This window comes from Balaenoptera acutorostrata, chromosome 14, assembly GCF_949987535.1.
Source record: "Balaenoptera acutorostrata chromosome 14, mBalAcu1.1, whole genome shotgun sequence".
Classification (NCBI taxonomy): domain Eukaryota; kingdom Metazoa; phylum Chordata; class Mammalia; order Artiodactyla; family Balaenopteridae; genus Balaenoptera; species Balaenoptera acutorostrata.
In genome coordinates, this window is record NC_080077.1 from 74,992,092 (window position 1) to 75,017,232 (window position 25,141).

Here is a 25,141-nt window from a genome sequence, read left to right on the forward strand (position 1 = left end):
CCACGAATTCATATTTGCTAGTGAATTATGTGTGTAAATTTAAAGTGTATGGATTAATGGAACCTATAATATATTCAAAATGTACTAGACAGCTGCCTACAACAAAGAATTATCTAGCCCAAAATGTCAGTAGTGCTGAGGTTGAGAAACCCTTGTTTAGATGAAGGTACTTAAAAAAAAATCCTCACAAGCTCTAGCACTTAGGCTGACAGGTAGAAATGTCTTTTTATCATACCAAGTTGATCTTGAATGCCTGGTTCAAAGTCATTTTAAAAAGCTGTTACAAGTGGATTAATTTAATTAAATAATCTAATGTATGTGTGGAAAGCGCAGTTGTTATTTGAGAGATTTCAAATCATGAGCACTCTGTATTAGTGCACATATTAAAAATTTTTAGTTTGAATTTGAATTGGGTGTGTTGGTTATTCAAAATAGAGCTACAGAGAACTGAACTACATGAAACTGAAACGTTGTTTCTGATCCATGTATTTATTTATCCATTTGTTTATTTAAAATTGATTGAGGCACTGCTCCATCCTGATGTTGGATTAGATGCTGTCACACAGATATGACTAGCATAGTGCCTGCCCCTCAGAAGCACCTAGATCTCTGGGTGAAATAGTAGCTAAACAGAAATAATGAAATATGGGAAGTCCCATGATAGAAGTGCGTGGTGCTGTAGGAGAACATTGGAGGACACCTCCCTAACCCAGAGAGAAGGAGGAAGGCCACCATTCAGGAATCCGCAAGGGTCATTTACAAATTCATGTGTAATTTAATTGGTAACTCAGTGTATTGAATTGCTGTCTACTTTGAGGCTGTAGATTCTGCTACTGCCTCAAAGAAGGAGGAAATCAAATGAAGGCACAATAGACAGTTATCTTATGGTCTTGATCTTTCTGGTTCACTGTCTTGAGTATTCGCTTTACATATATTATCATAGGCATATTTAGAGGGTTTTGTCTGAGTCACATGTATAATATATTTGTTAGAATAGCGTAAATGTCCATGTGATTACTGGAGACTCTTCTGGCGATGGGTATTACCCATTTGGCTTGGATTATTCATATACATTTCAATCCGTGATCTTAGACTTGTTTTTATCGTTTGTGTACATTGGTAGTTTCAATACTTTATTAAGAATTACCAGTCTGCTTACTTAACAGGGACTTTTCTCTACTGTGAAATTTGCCTTAAAACTTCTTTGAGAACAATAGAACTCCATCCTGCTGAAAGGATCTTGAAACCTTATTAATGATTTTATGAGTTATGTTTGGAAAATGTAGTGTTGACATTGATGGTTAACAATTTCTCAGCCTTATAAGGAATCTGTAAAGTTCTGACTTTTAAGTAAGAAATACTTAAACTAATTAAACATCTCACCTGATATTTTAAAAATCCTTTTGCTCTCTTAGGTAGAGGTGTTCTTTCTTTTTTAAAATTGGGCAAACATCACTTAAACTACAATGTAGTTATACTTATATCCTGTAATACCTAGATGAAATAAGTTTGGGGTGTTGTACAATTATGGTATTTTCTTATAAGTTTTAGGGTATCTAGGGCCAAGTGTATTTTAGATATATTTTTATAATCATTACTTATATCAGTTTAAATTACTTTATATCAGATATCTGTAAGAATTAATTGCTATGTAATAAAGCCAAATATTTTTTCTTAAAGATGTTAATATATTATTGATTTTAAATAATTGATTTTTCTGTCTCTTAAAAGAGACTATTACCAGAGAACTTGATTGCACAGCTGAATGCATTCAAAATAATCATATGATTATTTTTCTGATGTAAACTTAACCTTGGAAATGTATATTCCATCTGGCTGATGGTTTTTTTGAAGAAATGAGATTGTATACCACCAGGAAAATTTTAAAAGTTATTATCTATGTTGTCAATTAGAATTTAAAAAAAATCAATTTCAAAGAACAATTTTTGGCAATCTGGAAGACTTGGGGGAAGGAACCATTCAGTAGAATGTGTCCAGGGCAAATGTCCAATATCTCTTCTCATTCTATAGATATGAAATATGCACATAAACTATGTTAATACAATTGAAATTATTATATTTAAAACTAAAGCTCAATTTGATCTCTTTATTTCAGAACAATAAATAATAAAAATGTAAAGGTCTCTCCTTTCGTACTCTTTACATATAAATAATTTCTCCCCAAAATTACTGTCAACAAAATTCTAAAACATTTTCTCATAAGACCTTTTAGGACAGATATGCCATATTATCTGTAATGTCACATTTATCAAATCTGTATGTAGTTCAGTCAAAATCATAAATTATGAAAAAAATTTGGTAAAGAAATCGAAGACAAATTACCTTTTAAAAAAGGTATTTTAAAATTTGGAATGTGAAATACATCCATAATTTGCTAAGCAAACTTTTAGTCATTTTAATTATATTCTTTTCAAATAAGGAGCAAAGTAGCTGCTGAATTGATTTTTTTATAGAACCTAATAAAATTTAGCACAGTGAAATTCACTCTTTCTGGTGTATACTTCTCTTAGTTTTGACAAGTGTACAATGTTGCGTAACCAGCGCCACAATCAAGAAAAGTTCCACCACCTCGAAAATATTCCCTTGTGCTGCTCCTTTGTAGTCAACTCTTCTCTCCACTCCCCGACCCGAGAACTGATCTTTTTCATCCTTATAATTTTGCTGCTTCCAGAATGTCAAATAAATGAAAACATGCAGTACGTAACCTTTTGAGTCCGGCTTCTTTCATTAGCATAATGCATTTGCAGTTCATCTATGTTTCTTGTTTCAGTAGTTTTTCTTTTTTACTATTGAGTAATATTCTTGTGTACCAATGTAGCTTAGTTGTTTCAGGTTTTTTGCGATTATTACTTTCCACTGTCTTTTCTACTTCTTTAAACCTTCTTTCTTCACTTTTCTGCTTTGTCTTCTCCGAAACATATAATAGCAACTGTATAGTTATAGCAAATCAGTAATTGATTAATGATTTATTAATGATTAATGTGTTAATCCAGCACATTTTTTGTTGATCACCTGCAAAGTGACGGGTATTATCTTGGACACTAGGGATTCACTGGTTGAATAAAACATACAAACATCTCTGCCCTAATATGATTATGGCTTCAAACATTAAAATTAATGAATTCTATTATCATAATGCATTACCATACGTGTAGAGATTATCTTAAAGATTTTTGTGATTTAGTTAATGTTTTCCTTTTTGCCATTCAGCTTGATTATTTTTAGTCATTATACAGGGAAAAAAAAAACTACTGAAGTTCGTTGGAAACATTAAAGACTGTTAGTGTGGAATATAGATCCTATTTGTTCTGTTTTTATGGCAGTAGTTTCTAATAAATTACTCAGGACAAAGTTTCTTTCTCAGTTATGTTTGCTCTGTGCAAACATGTTTTCTAATATAAGTCTCCCGTTATGCCAGGAATTTTGTTTTCATTTTTGCTTGAGAGTCTCAGTTTTCTCAAGAAGATATACATAGATTAATTAGTAGAGTCTGGAAGAATAGTTGTCCTGTTTGTTGCCCTCAGCAGTGAAACAACATACCATTCTGCTGTCTAGGGATCTAGTCCAAAAGGTTTTTTTAAGGAGGAAGGAAAGTAAAAGAAAGAAAAAGAGAAAAACAGGGTTGAACCTAGAGTGTATGAGAACACTTTTAGTTAATTAGAATTATATGTGATCTGGAAACCTAATATATGTATAGCCAAGCTTTTCAGCTACATAAAAGACTTAGTAGACGTCATTCGAAAGTTAGAACCTGCATGTGTACTTTGGATACACTGTCCTTTGTTGGATAGGCCCTGCAGGAGAAGAACCCTAAGATAAAAATTCTTTGAAACAGGTATATGTTACCTCAACTTTTTAATAAGGAGAATGTATTAAGCTAGCCTGTCACTGTCAAGTTTTAGACGTAACTGACCTGTTCAGAAATTTCTGCAAAATATATTAATATGTCTCTGTTAGTATGAAAAAATGCAATAGAGAGCCGGGATTATTACATTGTTCAAAATTCAACTTATTGTTTCTCTGAATGCTTTTTGGGAAGCTGCTGGTTGGTAGGAATCACACTGATGTGTCATTCTTTTTTTTTTTTTTTTTTTCCTTTTAAATTAATTAATTAATTTATTTTTTGGCTGTGTTGGGTCTTCGTTTCTGTGCCAGGGCTTTCTCTAGTTGTGGCAAGCGGGGGCCACTCTTCATCGCGGTGCGGGGGCCTCTCACTATCGCGGCCTCTCTTGTTGCGGAGCACAGGCTCCAGACGCGCAGGCTCAGTAATTGTGGCTCACGGGCCTAGTTGCTCCGCGGCATGTGGGATCTTCCCAGACCAGGGCTCGAACCCGTGTCCCCTGCATTGGCAGGCAGATTCTCAACCACTGCGCCACCAGGGAAGCCCTGATGTGTCATTCTTAAAACTGCCGTATATATTTAAAATTTTTCAGGGGTTTTAAGATTTAAGTTTACATATTCATTGATTTTTTTAAAAATTCACAAAGAGTAGTAATAGGATATGAATCCAGTCATAGGACTTTAACTCTTTAACTTGGCCCAGTTCTTCAGATTTCTAAGCCCTAGTGGTTTGTTTGTTTTTGTTTAAGAGTTGAATTGGTACTTTAGTGCATGTTGGAAAATTTGGCTAACAGCCTATGGGAGTTTGTAGTTACTAAACATCAAAGAATATAGCAAGAGATATCCAGGTGGCGTTATCATTTACATGGCATAAGGTATGGTAAACCTGTTAGACTGAGGAATTGTTTCAGACCAAACATTGGAAAATTCATGTAAAAAGACTGGCTAATGACACCAGTAAATGAGTTAATGCCATTATAAAGTGAAAGAACGAGCATATGTTAGTACTTCCGATAATGAGCCTTATTCTCAGAATATCGATATTTTGATTATTATTTTTACAGGCAGATTTTCAAGGGCATAACATTCAAAAGTTTGCTGCTTCTTCACATATATTCATATGTTTTTGAGACTTTAACTTCAGCCTAGCTTTTTTCCCATTTTTAATTTCCAAGTTTTCATTTCAAGCTAGAGAAAAGTCTATTGTCTTCTTTTTGAAATACATTATTTCTAGGAAGCAGACATTTTACATTATATCTTTATATTTTAAAGTATTTTACTTTATGTCCTTATAAAAAGTTTTACTTTATATCTTTATAACAAGTTGTATCTTTAGCAGGTAAAGTATGCCTTCCATTTTGTAGATTCCTTTTTCACAAAAACATCCCTTTCTGGGTACTTTAAATTTTAAATGTAATTTTACCAGGCTTAATAGGCGAATCAGTTTCCTGAGCAGCCGTTTTAATGTTTTTAAAATTTTAATGTAAGTCTCTAAAATATTTAAACCTTTCTATTTTGTTTATCTTGCACATTACTGAGGTCTAATTATGTCAGTTACTGTTCTGAGCACTAGGGATAAAGCAGTGAAAAAAAAAAAACCAGACAAAATTCCCTGACCTCATGGAATTTGCATTCTCGTGGGGACACAAACCACAAATGAAAACGAAAATGGCGTGGAAGGGTTCTAGCAACACCGCAGTGTCTCCTGGTGTGGACGGGGACTCCAGGGAGAGGATAGAGGGGCTGCACTGGTCCGCTGTGCTCCAGGCATCTGGGAGGGGGTGATGGTACCAGGCACGGCTGGACACCCTGGATTATCCTCTCGGAGGGGGGCCGTCCTGCTGCTGTCCACATGTATTAGAACTCGGGAGGACCCCCCGCTGGGCATTTTGTAGTGAAGGAATGGCTGCTGGTGGAGCAAAACATCTTGGAAACGGGCCCCAGCCGTGCCCATAGCAGTGGAGCAAACCCGCCCATCATCACGTTGGGGCCAGACCCAAAGCAGTCAGTCTAATCGAAGAAGCCTCTTGGGCTTCAGTGTCTCCAGGGAGATCCTAATCTTCCAGATGAATGACTACTGGGTTTATCTGCTATTACTTCCCCTCGTATTATATCCTGGCCAGTCACCTAGGTCCATTCTGGGTTTTTGTAGGCACTCATCAGTTCTATTTTGTTTGCTTGTTTTTGAGCCTCATAGTTTGTAATGCTGTTGTTTTGTACAGTCAGTGTTCGTGTAAACAGATGATGTAGGTATAATAACAAGGTTCGAATGGGCTTGCTGGGTGAGTCTGGAAAGGCTTTAGAGAGGAGGGAGCGTTTGAGGTATGGCTTGAAAGGAGAGGAGCAGGGAAGGAAGACATTCTTGACTGTGGTATAGTGCAAGAAGAAAGGGGTGTGGCATGTCCAGGCAATGGTGAGAAGTTTTGTGTAACTAGGAGTGTATAATTAGTGGGAAATAGCTTGGGCGAGGAGTGTTGGAAAAGGTACCTCGGAATCATAGATAAGGCGTCTCCTGACCTATTTTATACATAGAAACACAGCAGGGAACTTCCCTGGTGGTCCAGGGGTTAAGAATCAGTCTTGCGATGCAGGGGACACTGGTTTGATCCTTGGTCGGGGAACTAAGATCACACATGTCACAGGGCAACTGAGCCTGTGCGCCGCAACTACTGAGCCCACGCGCTCTGCAGCCCGCGCACCACATCTAGAGAGGAGCCCTGCACTGCAACAAAGAGCCCACATGCCACAACGAAAGATCCCGTGTGCCGCAACTAAGATCTGATGCAACCAACCAACCAATAAATAAATAAATAAATAAATATTAAAAAGAAAAAGAAACACAGCAGGTTGTAGGTGACCTACTCATGTTCATCATTTAAAAACCTTTTGTAATAACTACTATTCATTTTTAAATTTAATGATACTAATACTGATAATTATATCTTCTTTCATTTGCGTGGCTTCAGATAATTTCCTCCTATCCATTGCCTGATTTTATCCTAACATTATCTAGGTGACACAGATCTGAAAATATTATCCTAATATTTAAAGGTGAGGAAAGTGAGGTGTGGAGAGATTACATGGTTTACTCAGTCACATGGCCACGCTTGGAGGGATGCCAGGTCTTCTGATTTTCAATTCCATATACTTGTTGGATTTATTTGGTGCGTAGATATGCGTTTTGTCCTTTTCCCCTCTTGAGTTATCGTGTTTTCCTTTTCTCCATAGGACTTGGCTTTTACCCTGGAAGAGAGACAGCAATTGAACATTCATGGATTGTTGCCACCTTGCTTCATCAGCCAGGACCTCCAGGTCCTTAGAGTGATTAAGAATTTCGAGCATCTGAACTCTGATTTTGACAGGTAACATGTTCCTGAAGGTGATTTTTATATGTCTCATAGGCAACTGTCTAGTTTATTTTTTATCACATGAGAAAGTTTAAATATTTAGTGCTTTGGAAAGAGTAGCCAGTTTTGAGGAGGATTTGCCTGTAAATACAATGACGTTTTGTAAAAAAATTTACCCTCTGTAGGAACATCTGAACAAATTAAAAATTTCTAAACTATATCCTCAGAAAGACAACTTTTCTCATGTGATAAAGTTGTTGCTATGAAGGTGAATTACCAGGAAATGCCATTCCAAACTAGGTGAAAGTGGCTTTGAGTCAGACACTAAGTACGTTGTAGGTGAAAGTGCACTTTTTCATCTTCCAAGTGTGGTTCCCACACTTTTGTGAATTTAGGTCACTTACTTTGTTTAGAACCCAGTTTCCATGTTTGTACAAAAAGATAAAGGTAACCGTGGGAATTAGCTAGCCCTAAGTTGAAATTCTGGCTGTACCTCACTAGAGCAAACCACTACACCCACTGCCATGACCATTGCATGTGCCTTGCCCTCTGCTTTTGATGCTGCCTTTTCATATTAAGGTGTTAGACCCACCTACACCTCAGTTTTTCCATTTGTGGGTTGAAGAGAATAATAGTTATTTGAAAATATTGTTGCGAAGGTTAGAAGAGAGAGCTAACCCAGTACCTAGTAAGTCTTCATATTAGTCAGGGTTCTCCAGAGAAATAGAACAAATAGGATGTGTGTGTGTGCGTGTGCGTGTGTGTGTACACATACACATAATGAGCCGGAGGGAGAGGGAGGGAGAGGGAGGGAGGGGTTTATTGATTGATTGATAGATTTTGATTTCAAAGAATTGGCTCAAGTGATTATGGAGGCTTGGTCAGTCCTAAATCTCCAGTTGGAGCCCCAGGGAAGAGTTGCAGTTCAAGTCCAAAGGCAGTCTGCTGGCAGAATTCTTTTTTTGCTCTGGCGTTGGAGGGAAGGCCAGTCTTTGTTCTATTAAGGTTTTCAATTGATTGGATGAGGCTCACACACATTATAGAGGGTAATGTGCTTTACTCAAAGTACACCAATTTAAATGTGAATCTCATACAAAAACCACCTTCACAGAAACATCCAGAATAGTGGACCAAATATCTGGGTGCTGTGTCCTAGCCAAGTTGACACATAAAATTAACCACTCCTTTTCAACTTGGCACCCATGCACGTCTCCTTAAACCAAACTGAATATCTGCATAAAGACAATAAAAAGTCCTACCTCTGCCTAACATGATAGAACTATCCCAGGTACAACCGAAAACACACTAACTCTTTCCCCAAAAGAGGATGTAAAGCCCTTGGTGATATTTACCTTTCTCCTTGATGTCTCTTGACTTTAATACTATGATGTAAAGTTAACTAGACAGTTGACCCTTGGGGACTTCCCTGGTGGCACAGTGGTTAAGAATCCAGCTGCCAATGCAGGGGACACAGGTTCAAACCCTGGTCTGGGAAGATCCCACATGCCTCAGAGCAGCTAAGCCTGTGCACCACAACTACTGAGCCTAAGCTCTAGAGCCCGCGAGCCACAATTACTGAGCCCGCGTGCCACAACTACTGAAGCCCGCGTGCCTAGAGCCCGTGCTCTGCAACAAGAGAAGCCACCGCAATGAGAAGCCCGTGCACCGCAACGAAGAGTAGCCCCCGCTCGCCGCAGCTGGAGAGAGCCTGTATGCAGCAATGAAAAAAAGACCGAATGCAGCCAAAAATAAATATAAATAAATAAATAAATATATTAAAAAAGAAAAATACAGTTGACCCTTGAACAACATGGGTTTGAACTGTGCAGGTCCACTTATATGTGGATTTTTTCGATAAATACATCCTACAGTACTACATAATCTGTAGTTGATTGAATCCTTAAATGAGGAACCACAGATATGGAGGGCCAACTATAAGGTTATATGTGGATTTTTGACTATGTGGGGGTCGGCACCCCAATCTCCACATTGTTCAGGGTCAACTGTATTTAAATACTATGATATAAACTCAGTACGTCTTAGGTTACATGATAAAGGGATAAGCGAGGGAAAAATTATATTTGTTTACATATATTTGTATATATATATTACAAATATATATATTTATATACACATACACGCTAACATATTCATAACAAAATAAGAATACACATGATAATTAGAGTCCTCATGTCTGTAACTGGTCACGTGATCAGAGCTGGTATTTATGACTACCTTCTGCCCCTACCCATTTCACGCTTCCTTTGCCTTCGGCCTGTACCTCAGCCAGTCTTGACTCCTTACCCGGTAGAGTGAGCCAAATCTTTAATTCTGGTGGGTCTGGGCCGTTAGTAGTCCTGTCTGAATTGGGTTGTTGTAGTTTCCCATTGACTTTAATCATGGGGACCCCCTAATGGATCTCTTGTATTCCAGACACCCTCTTCCTTACCTCCATTATGGAGCGATAGTCCGATTTCCCCTTGAAGTCAGGATTGGTCACCCCAGCCAGCACAGTAACTCCCTTCTTTGCCTGTTACTTCGGAGGCACGTGGTGCCCCAGGTGGCCAGTGGCAGTCTTAACTTCCAGTTCAGTGGAATCATTGTCTCCTGGTGGAAACATTCCTCCCTTTGGAATGAACACTTCTAGGCCAGCGGAGCATAACGTCACAGGGACTGAAAGCAGGAATTTTGCTGGCGGGTCACTGGGGGACCGGAAGCAGGAATTTTGCTGGCCGCTTCCATTTCCACCCCTGTGATTCTGGGACCTGTGAATGCTGGCTATGGGAGAAATCGAACCATATACTGGATGCGGATTCAGAGCATGTATAACCTCCTGGAATATCTTGCCCCAGCTTTACAAGGTGTTGCCGCCCAGCTGGTGCTGTAACTGAGTCTTCAGAAGGCCATTCCACCATTCTGTCAAGCCAGCTGCTTCAGGATGGTGGGGACATGGTAAGACCAGTGGATTCCAATGAGCAAGGGCCCATTGCCTCCCTCCATTTGCTGTGGAGTGAGTTCCTTGATCAGGAGTCATGCTGGGTGGAATTCAGTGGATGAGGCATTTTGTAAGTCCATGGAGGGTAGCTTTGGCAGAAGCATTGTGTGCAGGGAAGGTAAGTCTTCATACAGAGGAAGTGTCTCTTCCAGTAAGAACCAGTGCCATTCCTTCCGTGATGGAAGCTGTCCAGTGTAATCCACCTGCCACCAGGTAGCTCGCTGATCACGCCATGGGGTGGCGGCGTATCAGGGGCTCAGTGTCGGTCCCTGCTGCTGGCGGATGGGACTCTCAGCAGTGTCTGTGGACAGGTCCGCCTTGGTGCGTGGAGGTCCCTGTTGCTGAGCCCATGGGTACCCTCTATCCCTGCCATGGCCACTTCTTTTATGAGCCTATAAGTGATGATGGGGCAGCTGAGGAAAGAGGCTGACTCAGTTTATTCAACATGTATATTTGCTTCTTAAATTCCTTCACCATCCCTTTCACGTATTTCTTAAGTCCTTCCTTCAGCCTCTTCCATTTTTACTTTATATTCTTTTCCTGGGCCATTTTATCAGCTGCCTCCTCGGAGCTAATGATTTTCATATTTTTAGCACAGACTGTACCTCAGAGATTTTTGTTTAATTAATTAATTAATTAATTAATTATTTTTGGGCTGCGTGTGTCTTTGTTGCTGTGCGTGGGCTTTCTCTAGTTGTGGCGAGCGGGGGCTACTCTTTGTCACGGTGCGCAGGCTTCTCATCGCGGTGGCTTCTCTTGTTGCGGAGCACGGGCTCTAGGCACGCGGGCTTCAGTAGTTGTGGCACGTGGGCTCAGTAGCTGTGGCTCCCAGGCTCTAGAGCGCAGGCTCAGTAGTTGTGGCTCACAGGCTTAGTTGCTCTGCGGCATGTGGGATCTTCCCGGACCAGGGCTCGAACCCGTGTCTCCTGCATTGGCAGGCAGATTCTTAACCCCTGCGCCACCAGGGAAGCCCCTCAGCACTGATTTTAACGTTTTGAATGACACTAGCTCAGGTTTATGGTACTTCATTTTTTGAGATGATTAGGAATACTTCCAAAGTCTTTTGATCAGATGTTTTCTGTGTGTCCTAGTGTATACTTTGTTGAGAAATGTTTAGTTAGATTTCTAACAGCTATTTTACAACTTTGTTGGAACGTAGATCTAATTATGTCCAATTTCCACAGGTATCTTCTCTTAATGGATCTTCAAGATAGAAATGAAAAGCTCTTTTATAGAGTGCTAACGTCTGACATTGAGAAATTCATGCCTATCGTTTATACGCCCACTGTGGGTCTGGCTTGCCAACAATATAGTTTAGCCTTTCGGAAGCCAAGGTATGTAAACTCTTAAGTACAATTTGTGTCTTTCTTTATTTTTTTTGTAAAGTGTTTGCAATAATTAAAAAGAATTATGGAATGGAATTGAAGTTTGGGAAAATCTAAAACAAACTTCATTTAAACGAACATTTAAAAATATAGTGTTTTATTTCTGATTTAAGATCATGGGAAAGTATTTTTTTATAAACCAATTTATGTTTCCTGTTACAGACAATAAATGAGCTTTTTTTTGGGGGGGGAGTAATTGATCATAATTAAGCTTGGCTCTGAGATGGTAATTACCACTATTATGTTACATTTTACAGGTTAAAACAGATTCCCAATTTTCCTGAAAATAAGGAGTATATTGTTTCCTAAATTCAGAGTTGGCATTCAACTGGCTCTTTTGTTGATTTCCTTTAAATGAAATTGTAATCACCTTTAAAGCTGTATAAAATATATAGTATAGTTTTTCTAAAACCATAGCTTTATTTATTATATCACTTTAAATACTTTTGCTGCAAGAAGCAATTGAAATAAGTATCAGTGCTTTTAACAGCAGCAACAATAAAAGCTCGAGTTGACTGTATTTGTGCTGCTTGTAGTTCTGAATTTAAAGATTAAAAAAGAAATGATTATAAGTTTATACACAAAAAAAAGCCTATTGAAAATACTGTCATTGAAATGAGTATTTTTGAGGTAAGATCTGAAAGTTAGATTGAATATGTAGATTTCTTGAAGGTATATTGATGTGGTGATAATATTTTGCACACTTGTGCCACATTACTTTTTGTATAAAGAAAAGAATTAGCCACATTATCCCTTGTATAAAGAGAAGAATTATATGTAGATGGTCTGTTAAATTACACTAATAGCATGTATCTATGTTGCATTTATATAATGGCTTTGTTAACACTGAATAAATTTTTTTCATAGAAAAACAAGAGTTAGAATTTAGCTGGTAATTGTATTATGACAGATAATTCTTTTTTGAGTATATCAGTATTTTTTAATCATACAAATAATACATATTCATTATTGAAAGAATGAGAAAATACATATATACGGAAGGAAGAAATATTTTAAAAATACACAATGTCATCATAGCAAAAATCGCGATACATACAAATGCATACTGTTTTCCTTACAGAAGGGATCATACTGTACAAACTGTTCTTTACCTTACTGTTTCTCTGAGTGACATCATAAAATATATATGTCTGTCCATGTCTATAAAATATATTTCTACATGAAGAAAGACTTAATAAAAGTGTAAGTGTATACATCTTAGCTGTTTTAAAATGTAATTTAAGCGTATTTATTGAAATTCAAAGTTTTCTATGAGATCCTGAGATTTGCTGACAACTATAAGACATGTAGAAGAGCTTAGCTCAAAGTATTTGGGTTGAAGTTGACATAGAAATCCCAATAGCAACAGTTATTTTTTTGAGCACTTACTAGGTACTAGATGGTTTTCTAAGGGCTTGGGATACGTTGGTATATATATAAATCTAAAAGCAGAAGAGACAGGGAAACAAAAAGTAATTGTCTAGAGTGTTGGGAGGCAATAAGTGTTATGGGGAAAGAAAGAGTTGAGCAGGAAAAGGGGGATGCGGAGTGTCATGTGCTTTGGGGGAGGGGCAGTAGCTGTTTTACATAGACTGGACATTGTAGCTTTCATTGGAAGATGATATTGGAGGGTGAGAGGGGGAGATACAAGGGGAAACGCGTACCAGGCAGGAGGGATGGTCAGTGCCAAGGCCCTAAGTGGGAAAATGCCTGGAGAGCAGGAGTAGCATAGAGACAGGGTGGAGTGAGAGGGGGCCGAGTAGTAGATGAGGTCACAGATGTAGGATAAATAAGAGGGTACAGAACCTATAGCTTCTTGTCGGCTATTTTGAAGAACATTGGCTTTTACCATTAGTTAAATGGGTAGAAGAATCAGGTAGCAGGCTATTGCAGTAAACCTAGTGAGTGATAACAGTGGCTCAGATTAGGAGGGTAGCAATGGAGTTAGGGGTACGAGTTCAGTTTCTGGATAAAGATAAAGTCACGAGGACTTCCTATTGGATTGAAGGCTTCCTAGAGCAGTGGTTAAAGGTATGGGTTCTGGAGTAGATGGCCTGTTTTCACTTACTGGTTTTGCCACTTGTTCTAGCGTTGAATAAATTAGTTAACCTTTCTGTGCTTCAGTTTCCTCCTCTGTAACGTGGGTATAATACTACAGCCCAACATCCTTTATCCACATTTTTTAAATCCCAAACTTTGAAAACCAAAACATAAAAAAAAAAAATCTCATTTGGGACCAAACCTGATCTATCGGAGCCCATTTGGTGGCAAAATTTGAACTGGATTTATATGGGGATATTTATAGGATTTATGTGACTTAGTGTCATTTCTTTTTTTAAAAAAAAAATTTATTTATTTATTTATTAATTTTTGGCTGTGTTGGGTTTTCGTTTCTGTGCGCAGGCTTTCTCTAGCTGCGGCGAGCGGGGGCTACTCTTCGTCGCGGTGTGCAGGCCTCTCATTGTTGTGGCTTCTCTTGTTGTGGAGCACAGGCTCTACACGCGCAGGCTCAGTAGTTGTGGCTCACGGGCTTAGTTGCTCCGCGGCACGTGGGATCTTCCCAGCCCAGGGCTCGAACCCGTGTCCTCTGCATTGGCAGGCAGATTCTTAACCACTGCGCCACCAGGGAAGCCCCATTTCTTTTTCTTTAGAAGTATTAGTGTATTTGATTATGGGGAGCTTTGTCAGAAATAATCTGATAGGTATGTAGATAGATGGATAGATAGGTAGATAGATAAGATAAGAAGGAAGGAGAGGAGAGGGAGAGGAAAGGGGAGAGATGGGGCGAGATGTAGTAGGGCATTCGTAGCAGAATGCTCACAAATGTTGATTCTAGGTGACATATTCATGGTATTAGTCTATCAACTTTTCTGCAGTATTTGAAATTTAAGTAAAGGAATACTTTACTAACAGAGAGAAAGTAAAATTTCCACAAGTGTTTCTAAATGATCTCTTTATGGCAGTTTTCTGTCATGTTGATTTTTAATGCGTATATTTTGTTAAACTTTTGGTGATTTCGAAGTTCTTTTTTATTGAAATAATATTTGGCGTGCAATGTTATGTCATCAGGGAGGACGTCTGTGGTTGTGATATCCCTCCTGTTTGTCGGCCGCCAGCCCGGGCGTGTGGGTCCTGAGTAGACCATGTCTCCACCTCTTCTACCCATCTCATTGTGGCTCCTTCTTTATATATCTTTATAGTTGTGGATAATCTTTTCTGCTAGTCTTTAGGTTGTTCTCATAGATAGTTGCTCTGTAAGTGGTTGTCATTTTGGTGCGCCTGTGAAGGAGGTGAGTTTAGAACCATCCTGCTCCGTCATCTTGATCCTGCCCCCCCCCCCCTTAATTCTTTAGTAGAATAATTCTCATGGGTTCTCCCATGATTATAAAAAAAGAAACCTGTTTGAAAATGTGTTATGTGACATATATCTAGATATTATATTTAATTAGAAAGGAAATTGTGATTGTGTTTGAATAATGATGGATCTTTCAGGCATCAGTTAGCATCTAGACTATTTTTTATTTAAGCCAAAATTGACAAATGTCTTTTCAACCTTTCCTACTGCAACAGTAGGTATTCAAAGACATTTAGAAAGTGAACAGGAGGATTATACCTCTTATTATATTTACTTTGTGGGTTTGGTGGTAGCAATTAGGAACATAATTAGTGAAAGTTAAGGGTTAATAGTACAAGTACTGAGCTTAGTACAGTTGCAAATAGGTATATCTTTTGATCTTATACTTTTTAATATATCTTAATGACATGATACTTTCCTATGGCTAGATATTTATTTTTCGTTTTGAATATGGCATTAAAATCTGGCTAGGCATCCAAAAATAAATTCTTATATGAATAACTCTACTTGTAACATTTTTTTCTTGAGGTATGATGCTGGAATATTCATTTGTTGGTGTTGTGTGGAATTTCTTTTCTCTTTGGCATAGACACATTGTGTGGGTTTTTTCAACATGTCGTGGATAATGATTTTTAAGAATGTTGTTGAGTTTGCTTAGATTATCTTGTTCCCATAACATTCAATTCTTGCAGAATTTTCGGTATTTAGTAGTGCAATATGCTTATGTCAACATCTAATTGTGGCTAATTTGTAGATGATAAAGGTGTGATTGTTGGAAGCTAAAGACAATTCTTTTTTATATTTTTGCAGAATGCTGATCCTACTGTGCTACTTAAATTACTTGTATTCTGTGAAACTGTTCTTAAAGAAAAGTTTTGTGCAAATTGGTAATGCAGGTTTATGTAAAGGACAGCTAAAGCAGATTTATGTAATTTCTTTGGAAATATTTCTGCCTGCTGTATTTTACACTGCATTTTCCAAGAATCATCTCCTTCTGTAAGTTCTTATTAGCTACATTACCACTTCACCGTGCCTTTGGCAGTTAATCATGTTCCTATTTTTGGTATTTTGAATGTTCTATCAGGTACTCTTGGTCTCTTTTCTTTTTTAATTTAATTTAATTTATTTCAGTTTTTAAATTGAGGTATAATCGGCATATTATATTCGTTCCAGGTATATAACGTAACGATTCGATATTTGTACGTACTGTGAAATTATCACCACAAGTCTAGTTAACATCCATCACCATACATAGTTACAAAAGAACTTTTTTCTTGTGATGAGAAGTATTAAGATATACTCTCTGAGCAACTTTCAAGTATGTAAAGCAGTATTACTAACTATAATTGCCATGCTGTATATTACATCCCCAGGACTTATTTATTTTATAACTAGAAGTTTGTAACTTTTGACCTTCACTCACTTCTCCCCGTCCCCCTCCCCCTACTTCTGGCAACCAACTGTCTGTTCAATCTGCAAGCTCAGTTTTTCTTTCCCCTCTTGGTTTCTTTTGTTGTCATTTTACTATTCATTTAGTTACAACTAGATTGTAAGCATCTAGAGAGAAAGGATCATATTTTAGAATTTATTCCTGTATTTCCCATGCTGTTTTAAGCTTAGTATCTGGTTTGTGCTGAATGAATATATGTTGTTTGCTACCTCACAGAAATAGTAACTTAATATTCCTCTATTCATCCACATATAAGTGATATCATATTTGTCTTTCTCTTTCTGACTTATTTTACTTAGTACGATAATCTCTAGGTCCATCCATGTTGCTGCAGATGGCATTATTTCATTCTTTGTTATGGCCGAGTGATATTCCATTGTATGTATATATACACCACATTTTCTTTATCCATTCATCTGTCGATGGACATTTAGGTTGCTTCCACGTCCTGACTATTGTAAATAGTGCTTCTGTGAACGTTGGCATGCAGGTATCTTTTCAAATTATAGTTTTGTCCGGATGTAAGCCCAGGAGTGGGATTACAGGATCATATGGCAACTATTTTTAGTTTTTTAAGGAACCTCCATACTGTTTTCCATAGTGGCTGCACCAATTTACACTCCCACCAACAGTGCAGGAGGGTTCCCTTTTCTTCATACTGTCTCCAGCATTTATTGTTTTGCATTTTAATGATGGCCATTCTGAACAGTGTGAGGTGATACCTCATTGTGGTTTCAATTTGCATTTCTCTAATTATCAGTGAAGTTGAGCATCTTTTCTTGTGCCTGTTGGCCATCTGTAGGGGCATGTTGAGTTTTAAATGTCTTTGGGACTTCCAAATTGAGGGCGGTGTCTAATAGGCAATTAAATGTATGGACCTGGAACTTAATAGATAATGTATTTAAGGATCCTACTATTTTAACTCACACATTATATATGCTACATAAAAGGTACATGTTTTGATTTTGGCAATGATGAAGATTATTAACAAGACTAATTGTCAAAGAGAATCAATAAGATGCAGTTTTTTGCTTTATTTTTTCCCAGAAAATTCTTAGAGAAATGCATGGAAGGAAATACTAAGATGAACCAAAACAAAATACTAAGATCGTTTTTCTACATTTATTGTTTATTTGTATACATATTTCCTTTGGAATTCCAAAAAGGACTTGAAGTATAGTATTTGTTTTTTAAATTGTGAGGACCAAGCTTTATTTATTACCTCATGTGCAATTTCATATGAGAATGTCTACCTAGTAATATAGAAATGGTCGTAAACATGACCATGATTAGACCATGATTATTGTAGTGGAAATATATGGTTTCTGCAGAAGTGCCAAAAGTTCAGCAAATTTTGTAGTCTTATAGGGTGAGGGTGTCGGTTTTAATTGGTATTTGGTTTATGAAAGAGCAGTAAGAAAAAAGCTTAAAAGGAATAAATGTAAAAAGAAACCTTCCCAAAGCTAATACTCCTTTAACCCAAGAATGTTCTCATTATATGCTACAGATTATAATTGGAATAGCTATCAAATGAATAGTTAATAGGATGAACAGTTTTATATTGTATCCTGTTTTATAAATTTTCACATTTTAAATCTATCTGGTTTTCTTAAACAATGTTTTTTTATATGTACTATACAGGTATATGATGGAGATTTTACTTTATTAAACTATAAGTATTTCAATAACTCAGTAATTAATTATAAATAAGGACAGTTTAAGTTGCTTAGGGAAAAGAAACATGATTTCACAGCCAGTTTTAATAGCTGTGAGTTAGGTGTTTAACCCGTAAAGCTGTGGTACTTTGAATAGTTTTATCCTTTGTGATGTGGTCCTTTGTGATCTATTGTGATGTAAACTGCCAGGTGATCCAGTGCCCAGAGTATCTCTTGCTTTCCTAGGTCATCTCACTTTCAGAGCTAAGGGGGTTTCTGGGAAGAGGTCAGAGGAGGTCCTAAACCTCTAAGTAGTCCTGGATACAGAGCGCTGCCCAGGTGGACCAGGAATGTTTTTTATTGAATTTGGCTTTCTTCAATTAAGCCACTTTAGAATCTTTAGAATAAATATTTAGGAGACTTTTGAGAACCAGGGAATATTTTTGGTTGATAGCTCTGGTTCAGTTTGTAATTTTTATTTTTTATTGTATTGGAATTTTCTGTTTCTACAATTTTATTGTGTTAGAATCTCTAGAAATTGAAATAGTTGGTGTTTAAGAGAGCAGCTAAATTTTTAATGCTTCTAGAAAAGTTATCATTTAAATATTAGATATTAATAAGCTTTTCACCCTTTATCCATGGCAATAAGCCTTTGATTTGGATTTACACTTATTCCAAAATATTCTTTTGTTCATTTCTTTCTTTTCCCGTGACATAGGCCTGATATTTGCATCTACCCCCCCCCCCGCCTTTTTTTAAAAAAAAAAACTACACTACTTGGTAGAATTTTTTTTTTTTCAAAAGTATGAAACAAGTTATTGGAATATTTGGACTAGTTCAAGTCTCTTAACTGTTACCTCAGTTGATTTTTTAGAGATAATTATTTGCAAAAAGTTGATTTTCATTTATTATGGAGATTTAGAGGATGATGATTTGTTGAACTACTAATTAATTCAAATTGACTATTTTTTTCTGAACAGACTAAATGTCATATTTATGAAAATGTATATGTGATTTGTGCTAAATAGGAGTGAGGTAGAGTAGCCTATATCTTAAGTTCTGGAAATACAGTGTGTGCCCAGAAGTAGTTTAAAATACCAAACTATCTTCTTTCTTAAGTATTGCCTTAATTAGGAAAAATCTGGAGAATGGAAAAAATGTAGGCATGATTCAAAGAGTGTTCTTTCACATCAGGATCTAAGGATTGCATTAGACGTTTGCATAGACATATAAATCTCTTTTGCAAGGCCGTGAAACTTATCTTTTACTGTAAAAGACCCTTAAAAAGTGTAAAGTAACAGTTCATCGAGTCTCCATATTCAGCTAGAGACTTTAAGTGTGGAAAACTTGAATGGAAATTTAAGTTTAGGATCCAAAAATAACTTTGCTACAATCTGTGTGGTACACCCAGGTGTTTTAAGTTTACACATAGCATATGGAGAATTATGAAAAATTACCAAGTTTTATCTCAGGTAGTCTTTACGAAAGTGTATTAATTTGGGCGTTATTATGTTTTTAAGAAGGATTATAAATGCCAGTCTTCATTACTAAAAATAAAGAATATTTTTAAAGGGAGGCAATAAATGGTTCTTTACATCACCTTCCCAGATCACATCTGGAATATTGTGTTTAGTTTTGGATTCCATATTTTTGAAGGGACATTGGCAAACTGAGATATAGCCAGAGAAGAGTGACTAAAGCAGTGATAGTTACTGAAAATTTGTAATGTGAGAAAGAGTTGGTGGAAATAGAAATGTGTAGCCTAAAAGATAAGGCTTGAAAGGGACATAGTTAGGTCTTCAATTATTTGGAAGATTTTCATGTGAAAAAAAGAGTATACTTGCATGGAATAGCCTCAAAATGTAGAAATAAAATCAGTAGATAGAAGTTATTACAGGGATGCAGATTTACAGTCAGTGTAGATGAAGCTTTTCTGATAATTTATCTGACATTGGAATAGACTTTCCTTATTCTCCGTCATTGGAAATATTCATGTGGTTAGATAATCAGTGGTCATACATATTATAAGTGAGATTCTTGCATTGGGTGTGATTGTAAAATAGTTGAATTCTAAGGTCACTTTTAACTAGAAAAGTCTGTGAATTTTTAAAAGAGCAGCCTACGGAAGAATAATTCCAGGTATTTGGAACACCTCACAACTAACTCACATCATTTCAAATAACCTTGCTTTCTAATTCAGAAAGTTTTTAGTAGCAGCTTTAAATCACAATTTTAGGATTTATTAAAAATAATAGATTTTCAAAGAAGAAGGATTGTGAACAGATTTCAAGTGATTTGATGACACGTCTCATCAAAATTCGTACTCCTTCCCCCAGACAAACACACAAGCACATGTCAGTTTACACAGCTGTATCCTGGTTATAATGTTTCTGTTTCAACATTTCTCCAGTTTGAATGCATAAAAAGTTTAATGTTGACATTTTCTCATTTGAAGTAATTACATTCTTGTCATCTGATTTTTAAAAATTTCTTTGTAGTTTTTTTCAGACTTTGTTTTTCTGTATATACTTTTAAACTGTTGTTTATTTTTATATATTTTCCTTAACTTAGTTACAGTTTTAGCTCGTAGAGAAATTATTAGGAAGAATTTTCCCAGAGGCAGTGCTTCTTCCCTCCCCCCTGCCCCCTGCCCCCCCAATCAGTAGTTGAGGAGAAATAGCCAGGCTAGAGTTTGCTTTTACTCTTTCCACCAAAATTTCCTTTGTGCTTCTTAGGTATGCTTCTGAAAATTCAAAGGTCTGATTTTATGACAAAGTACTTTGTAGTTAATATCATCTAAGAATTATTTTATGTACCTTTAAAAAATGTTGGTTATTTTATACGTAGGTAATTTTATAGTCTGAATTTTAACTCTTTGAAGTAAAGTCATAATTGAAGTTGTCAATTTGAGCTCCTTACTATATATTTTATAATAATATTTTATATTCACTGTAGTAAAATTCATAAAATATTTGATAGAATTCCAAATTATGTAATTATCTACTTAAATCATGAAAGTTATTGAATTTCCTTTCTTTCTAAGCAAGGAAAATTTTCATTTATCAATATAAATTCTAGTCTTACTATGATTGGCGGCTGAATGAATGACATTTATAATAATTTGGAGGGTATCATATTTTACATATTTTACAAAATTAATGCTGCTTTGTGAAGTAAAACATTTTCACTATGAAATGAGGTAATTTATTTTAAAAGCTGAAAATGGTATGTTATTTCCCTAATGGAAGAAGTTAGTTTTTATTGACAACGTGCCAAATAAATGCCATCTGTTTGATGAATTCAGTATTACCTTAGGATTCTTTCCAGTGTTTTCTGCTGTGGAAAGTACGTTGGATTTTAACTATCAGAACAACACCTATTAATTTGTGCTTAATTAATTGGCATGCTCATACTAGTTTTAAAATGAATAAAGAAGAGCTTATCTCAAATTGTTTTTATGTACATTTTCAGTTCACATTTATTTGGAAACAGTAGTTGAGTGTTAATGGAGTCTGTGGAGATGGAGTCATTAACGTTTACTAGTTGTTGGTTTTTAAAATCTATGTATTTTATGATTTAATACAGTCATTCCAAGGAAACTCAGTATCACCAGGTTGTTAAGTACCAGAGTTAGGGCTTGAACTCATTTTTCTACTTTGTACTCCTCTGTATTAGAGTTCTCCAGAGAAGGAGAATCAGTAATGTGTGTGTGTGTGTGTGTGTGTGTGTGTGTGTGTGTGAGAGAGAGAGATTTATTTTACGGAATTGGCTCACCCAGTTGTGGAGGCTGGCCAGTCCCAAATCCTAAGGGTAGGCTGCCAGGCTGGAGACCCAGGGAAGGGCGGATGCTGCAGTTCACTCCAAAAGTCTCTGCTGGCAGAATTCCCTCTCCCTTGGGGAAGGTCATGTAAGTCTTTTCTAGTAAGCTCTTCAACTGATTGGATGAGGCCCATCCACATAATGGAAGGTAATCTGCTTTATTCAAAGTCTACTGATTTAAATGTTAATCTCATCTAAAAATTACCTTTACAGAAACATCTAGACTAATGTTTGACCAACTATCTGGATACCATGCCTAGCCAAGTTGAGAGACATAAAATTTTTCTTTTTTTAATTTTATTTATTTTTGGCTGCGTGGGGTCTTCATTGCTGCACACGGACTTTCTCTAGTTGCGGCGAGCGGGGGCTACTCTTTGTCACGGTGCGCAGGCTTCTCATCGCGGTGGCTTCTCTTGTTGCGGAGCACAGGCTCTAGGCACATGGGCTCAGTAGTTGTGGCTCGCGGGCTCTAGAGCACAGGCTCAGTAGCTGTGGCGCATGGGCTTAGTTGCTCTGCGGCATGTGGGATCTTCCCAGACCAGGGCTCGAACCCGTGTCCCCTGCATTGGCAGGCGGATTCTTAACCACTGCACCACCAGGGAAGTCCCGACACATAAAATTAACCATGACATCCTCCTAGACTCATGTTGAGTCGTCTTCTTGCATTGATTAGGTTCTATCTTGGATCTGAGTTGTTCAGAGAAGCTACACTCTTAACATGTAGCTTCTTGGGCTTTTCCTCATTGACTAGTATGTGTTCTTATTTTCAAAAGCTAAAATTATACATCGTGTTGTTAATTAAGATTTGTCTCCCAAATAATGGAGTGTTTACATATAAAGAATTTCATCTATTGCTTTCTAGAAGACTTAATTCTAATAGATACTCCATAGGAATATTGTTCAAATATGGTTTCACTTTAAGAAGTTTCTAACACTAATTGATTTAATGACAGTAATTTAACATTTAAACTTAGTTTTAGAAATTGTCAAATAACATTATTGATCACTCAGTTGTTCTGGAAGGTCCCTGCTTTGTTTTCTTCCCAACTCTGCCACTTCTTCAAAATCTTTTTGTTGATTCTCTGTGTTCATGATTTCTTCTCTCCTTCCTTTCTTTAACAGAAATACATTGAGTGTCCACTACATGCCAGGCACTTTACTAATCTGAATATAGGTAAATAAAAGAAGTATTTCCTGCCTTTGTGGAATTTATAAGTACAGGCATACCTTGGAGATGTTGCAGGTTTGGTTCCAGACCAGCACAGTAAAGTGAATATCACAATAAAGTGAGTCACACAAATTTTTTTTGGTTCCCCAGTGCATATAAAAGTTATGTTTACACTGTACTGTAGTCTGTTAAATTGTGCAATAGCATTTTGTCTACAAAACCAATGTACATACCTTAATTTAAAAGTACTTTACTGGCAAAAAATTCTAACCATCATCTGAGCCTTCAGTGAGTTGTCGTCTTTTTGCAAGAGTAGTATCAAAGATCACTGATCACAGATCACCGTAACAAATATGGAAAGGTTTGAAATATTAGGAGAATCACCAATGTATGACACAGAGACACGAAGTGAGCAGATGCCATTGGAAAAATGGCGCTGATAGACTTGCTCAACGAAGAGTTGCCACAAACCTTCAATTTGTAAAAAAAAAAAAACACAACATCTGTGAAGTGCAATAAAACGAGGCATGCCTGTAATATTCAGGGGAACAAAGAACGACGTGAGTACAGCTTGGGTTATGAAGGAAATGAACAGAGGAGAGTGATGAGGAATAACAGAGGGATTTCTTTTCATCGTGTAGCCAGGGATGTGTCTCTGAGAAGATAATATTTAAGCTGACACCTGAGGGATGAGGAGTTAGCTTGTGAAAACCAGAAAAAAAAAAAACTCATTTGAGGCAAAGGAAATAACATGTTCAAAAGGTCTGGAAGTGGGGAGGATGGCATGAGACGAGGTTTGAGATAGTCAGGAGTCACATGCAGGTCTTGCGGGTCATGGTAGAGTCTCATTGTTATTCTTAATCCATTTGGGGAGCCATTGAGGTATTTGAAGCAGAGGAATGATGTTATCCAATTAAAGTTTTAAAAGATTATTCTGACTGTCAATGTGGTTAAAAGATTGGAAATGAGGGGCTAGAATGGAAATGGGAGGCCCAGTAAGGAGACTGTGGTGATATGGGCTCCCCTTGCATCAATCCTGCTCACTTTGAGTGGACTTGATCCCCTTAGGGTATGGAGCGAGGAAGTCAAGGAAGGCTGTAGTAGGCTAACACAGTTGCCAATAGCAGTAACCAATTCACATGGGAATAACTCCACAGTCTCTTAGTCCTGGAGTGATGGCTGTAGGTGAGGTGACGTGGAAATACGACACCCTAGTGTGTTTACACTGACCCTGAAAACATTAGCAGAGATAAGAAGAGCTGCTGTCCGTAAGAATTTCTCAAGCTTGCAGACTTAGTACGGTTAATTTTATTTATAACCCAAGTCCATTCTCCTACGTTCTTGTCCTCTGTGCACTGCACAAATCCGTCCTTTCTTCCGCCTCAAGGAAGAGCCAAGTAGACCATGTTTTACACTGCCCCTACATCCTATTCATTTCCTTCCTGTGCCCCTATTTTTTCAATTCATATGTTGTTAACGTGGGGTTGGAGTTCCGTAACTCTGCCTGCACTGCTCAGCCTCAGCTGGATCTTCTGCTCTACAGGGTTGAGCTCCAGCTGTGTTCCTGGCTCTTCTCACCCTTACGGCTGCAAGAATGTAAACACTCTGCCTGATCCTCCTTATCTCATATATTCCTCTCCATTTCCCCTAGGAATTCATTGGCTTAACATCTTATTTCCATGAACTAAACCTAATCCGTTTCTGCTCTTCAATATATTTCCTTCTTAATCTGTACAGCTAAGTGCAGTGATCGCTCCACCCACTAAAATGTCAGTGCTCCCCACTGTTTTCTTCTAGGTCCTATTTTCTCTTTCTTCTGTTCCTCCCCAGCCTGCCGTTCCAGTCGCCTAGGTTTCTTAACTTTGGGAGGTACAACACCATCCACTCATTCACCTCAACCAGACACCTCGGAGATTTTCAGGATTTTAACCCCCTTTTCCCTTTTTGTGCCTTGTCAATTTTACCTCTTACTTACCTGTTGAATCTCTCTCATCCATTCAATCCCATTGCCACTCTTTTAGATTAGGCCCTTCTCATTTCAAAAGAGAGTGAGTTTTCAAAACAGGATGCCTATTTAAGTCCCTTTTCTGACTAAAATCCTCCAAC

General features: G+C 37.3%; 1 protein-coding gene across 3 annotated transcripts in view; it reads left to right on the forward strand.

Moving 5' to 3' along the window:
• ME1 (malic enzyme 1) overlaps positions 1 to 25,141 on the forward strand; it is a 186,250-nt gene that overhangs the window by 23,804 nt on the left and 137,305 nt on the right. For all 3 annotated transcript variants that reach the window (XM_057527582.1, XM_057527583.1, XM_057527581.1), the window contains exons 2-3: positions 7,090 to 7,223; positions 11,388 to 11,537. In XM_057527582.1, coding sequence (XP_057383565.1) covers positions 7,090 to 7,223; positions 11,388 to 11,537 — 284 coding nt within the window. The remainder of the gene's footprint in view (positions 1 to 7,089; positions 7,224 to 11,387; positions 11,538 to 25,141) is intronic.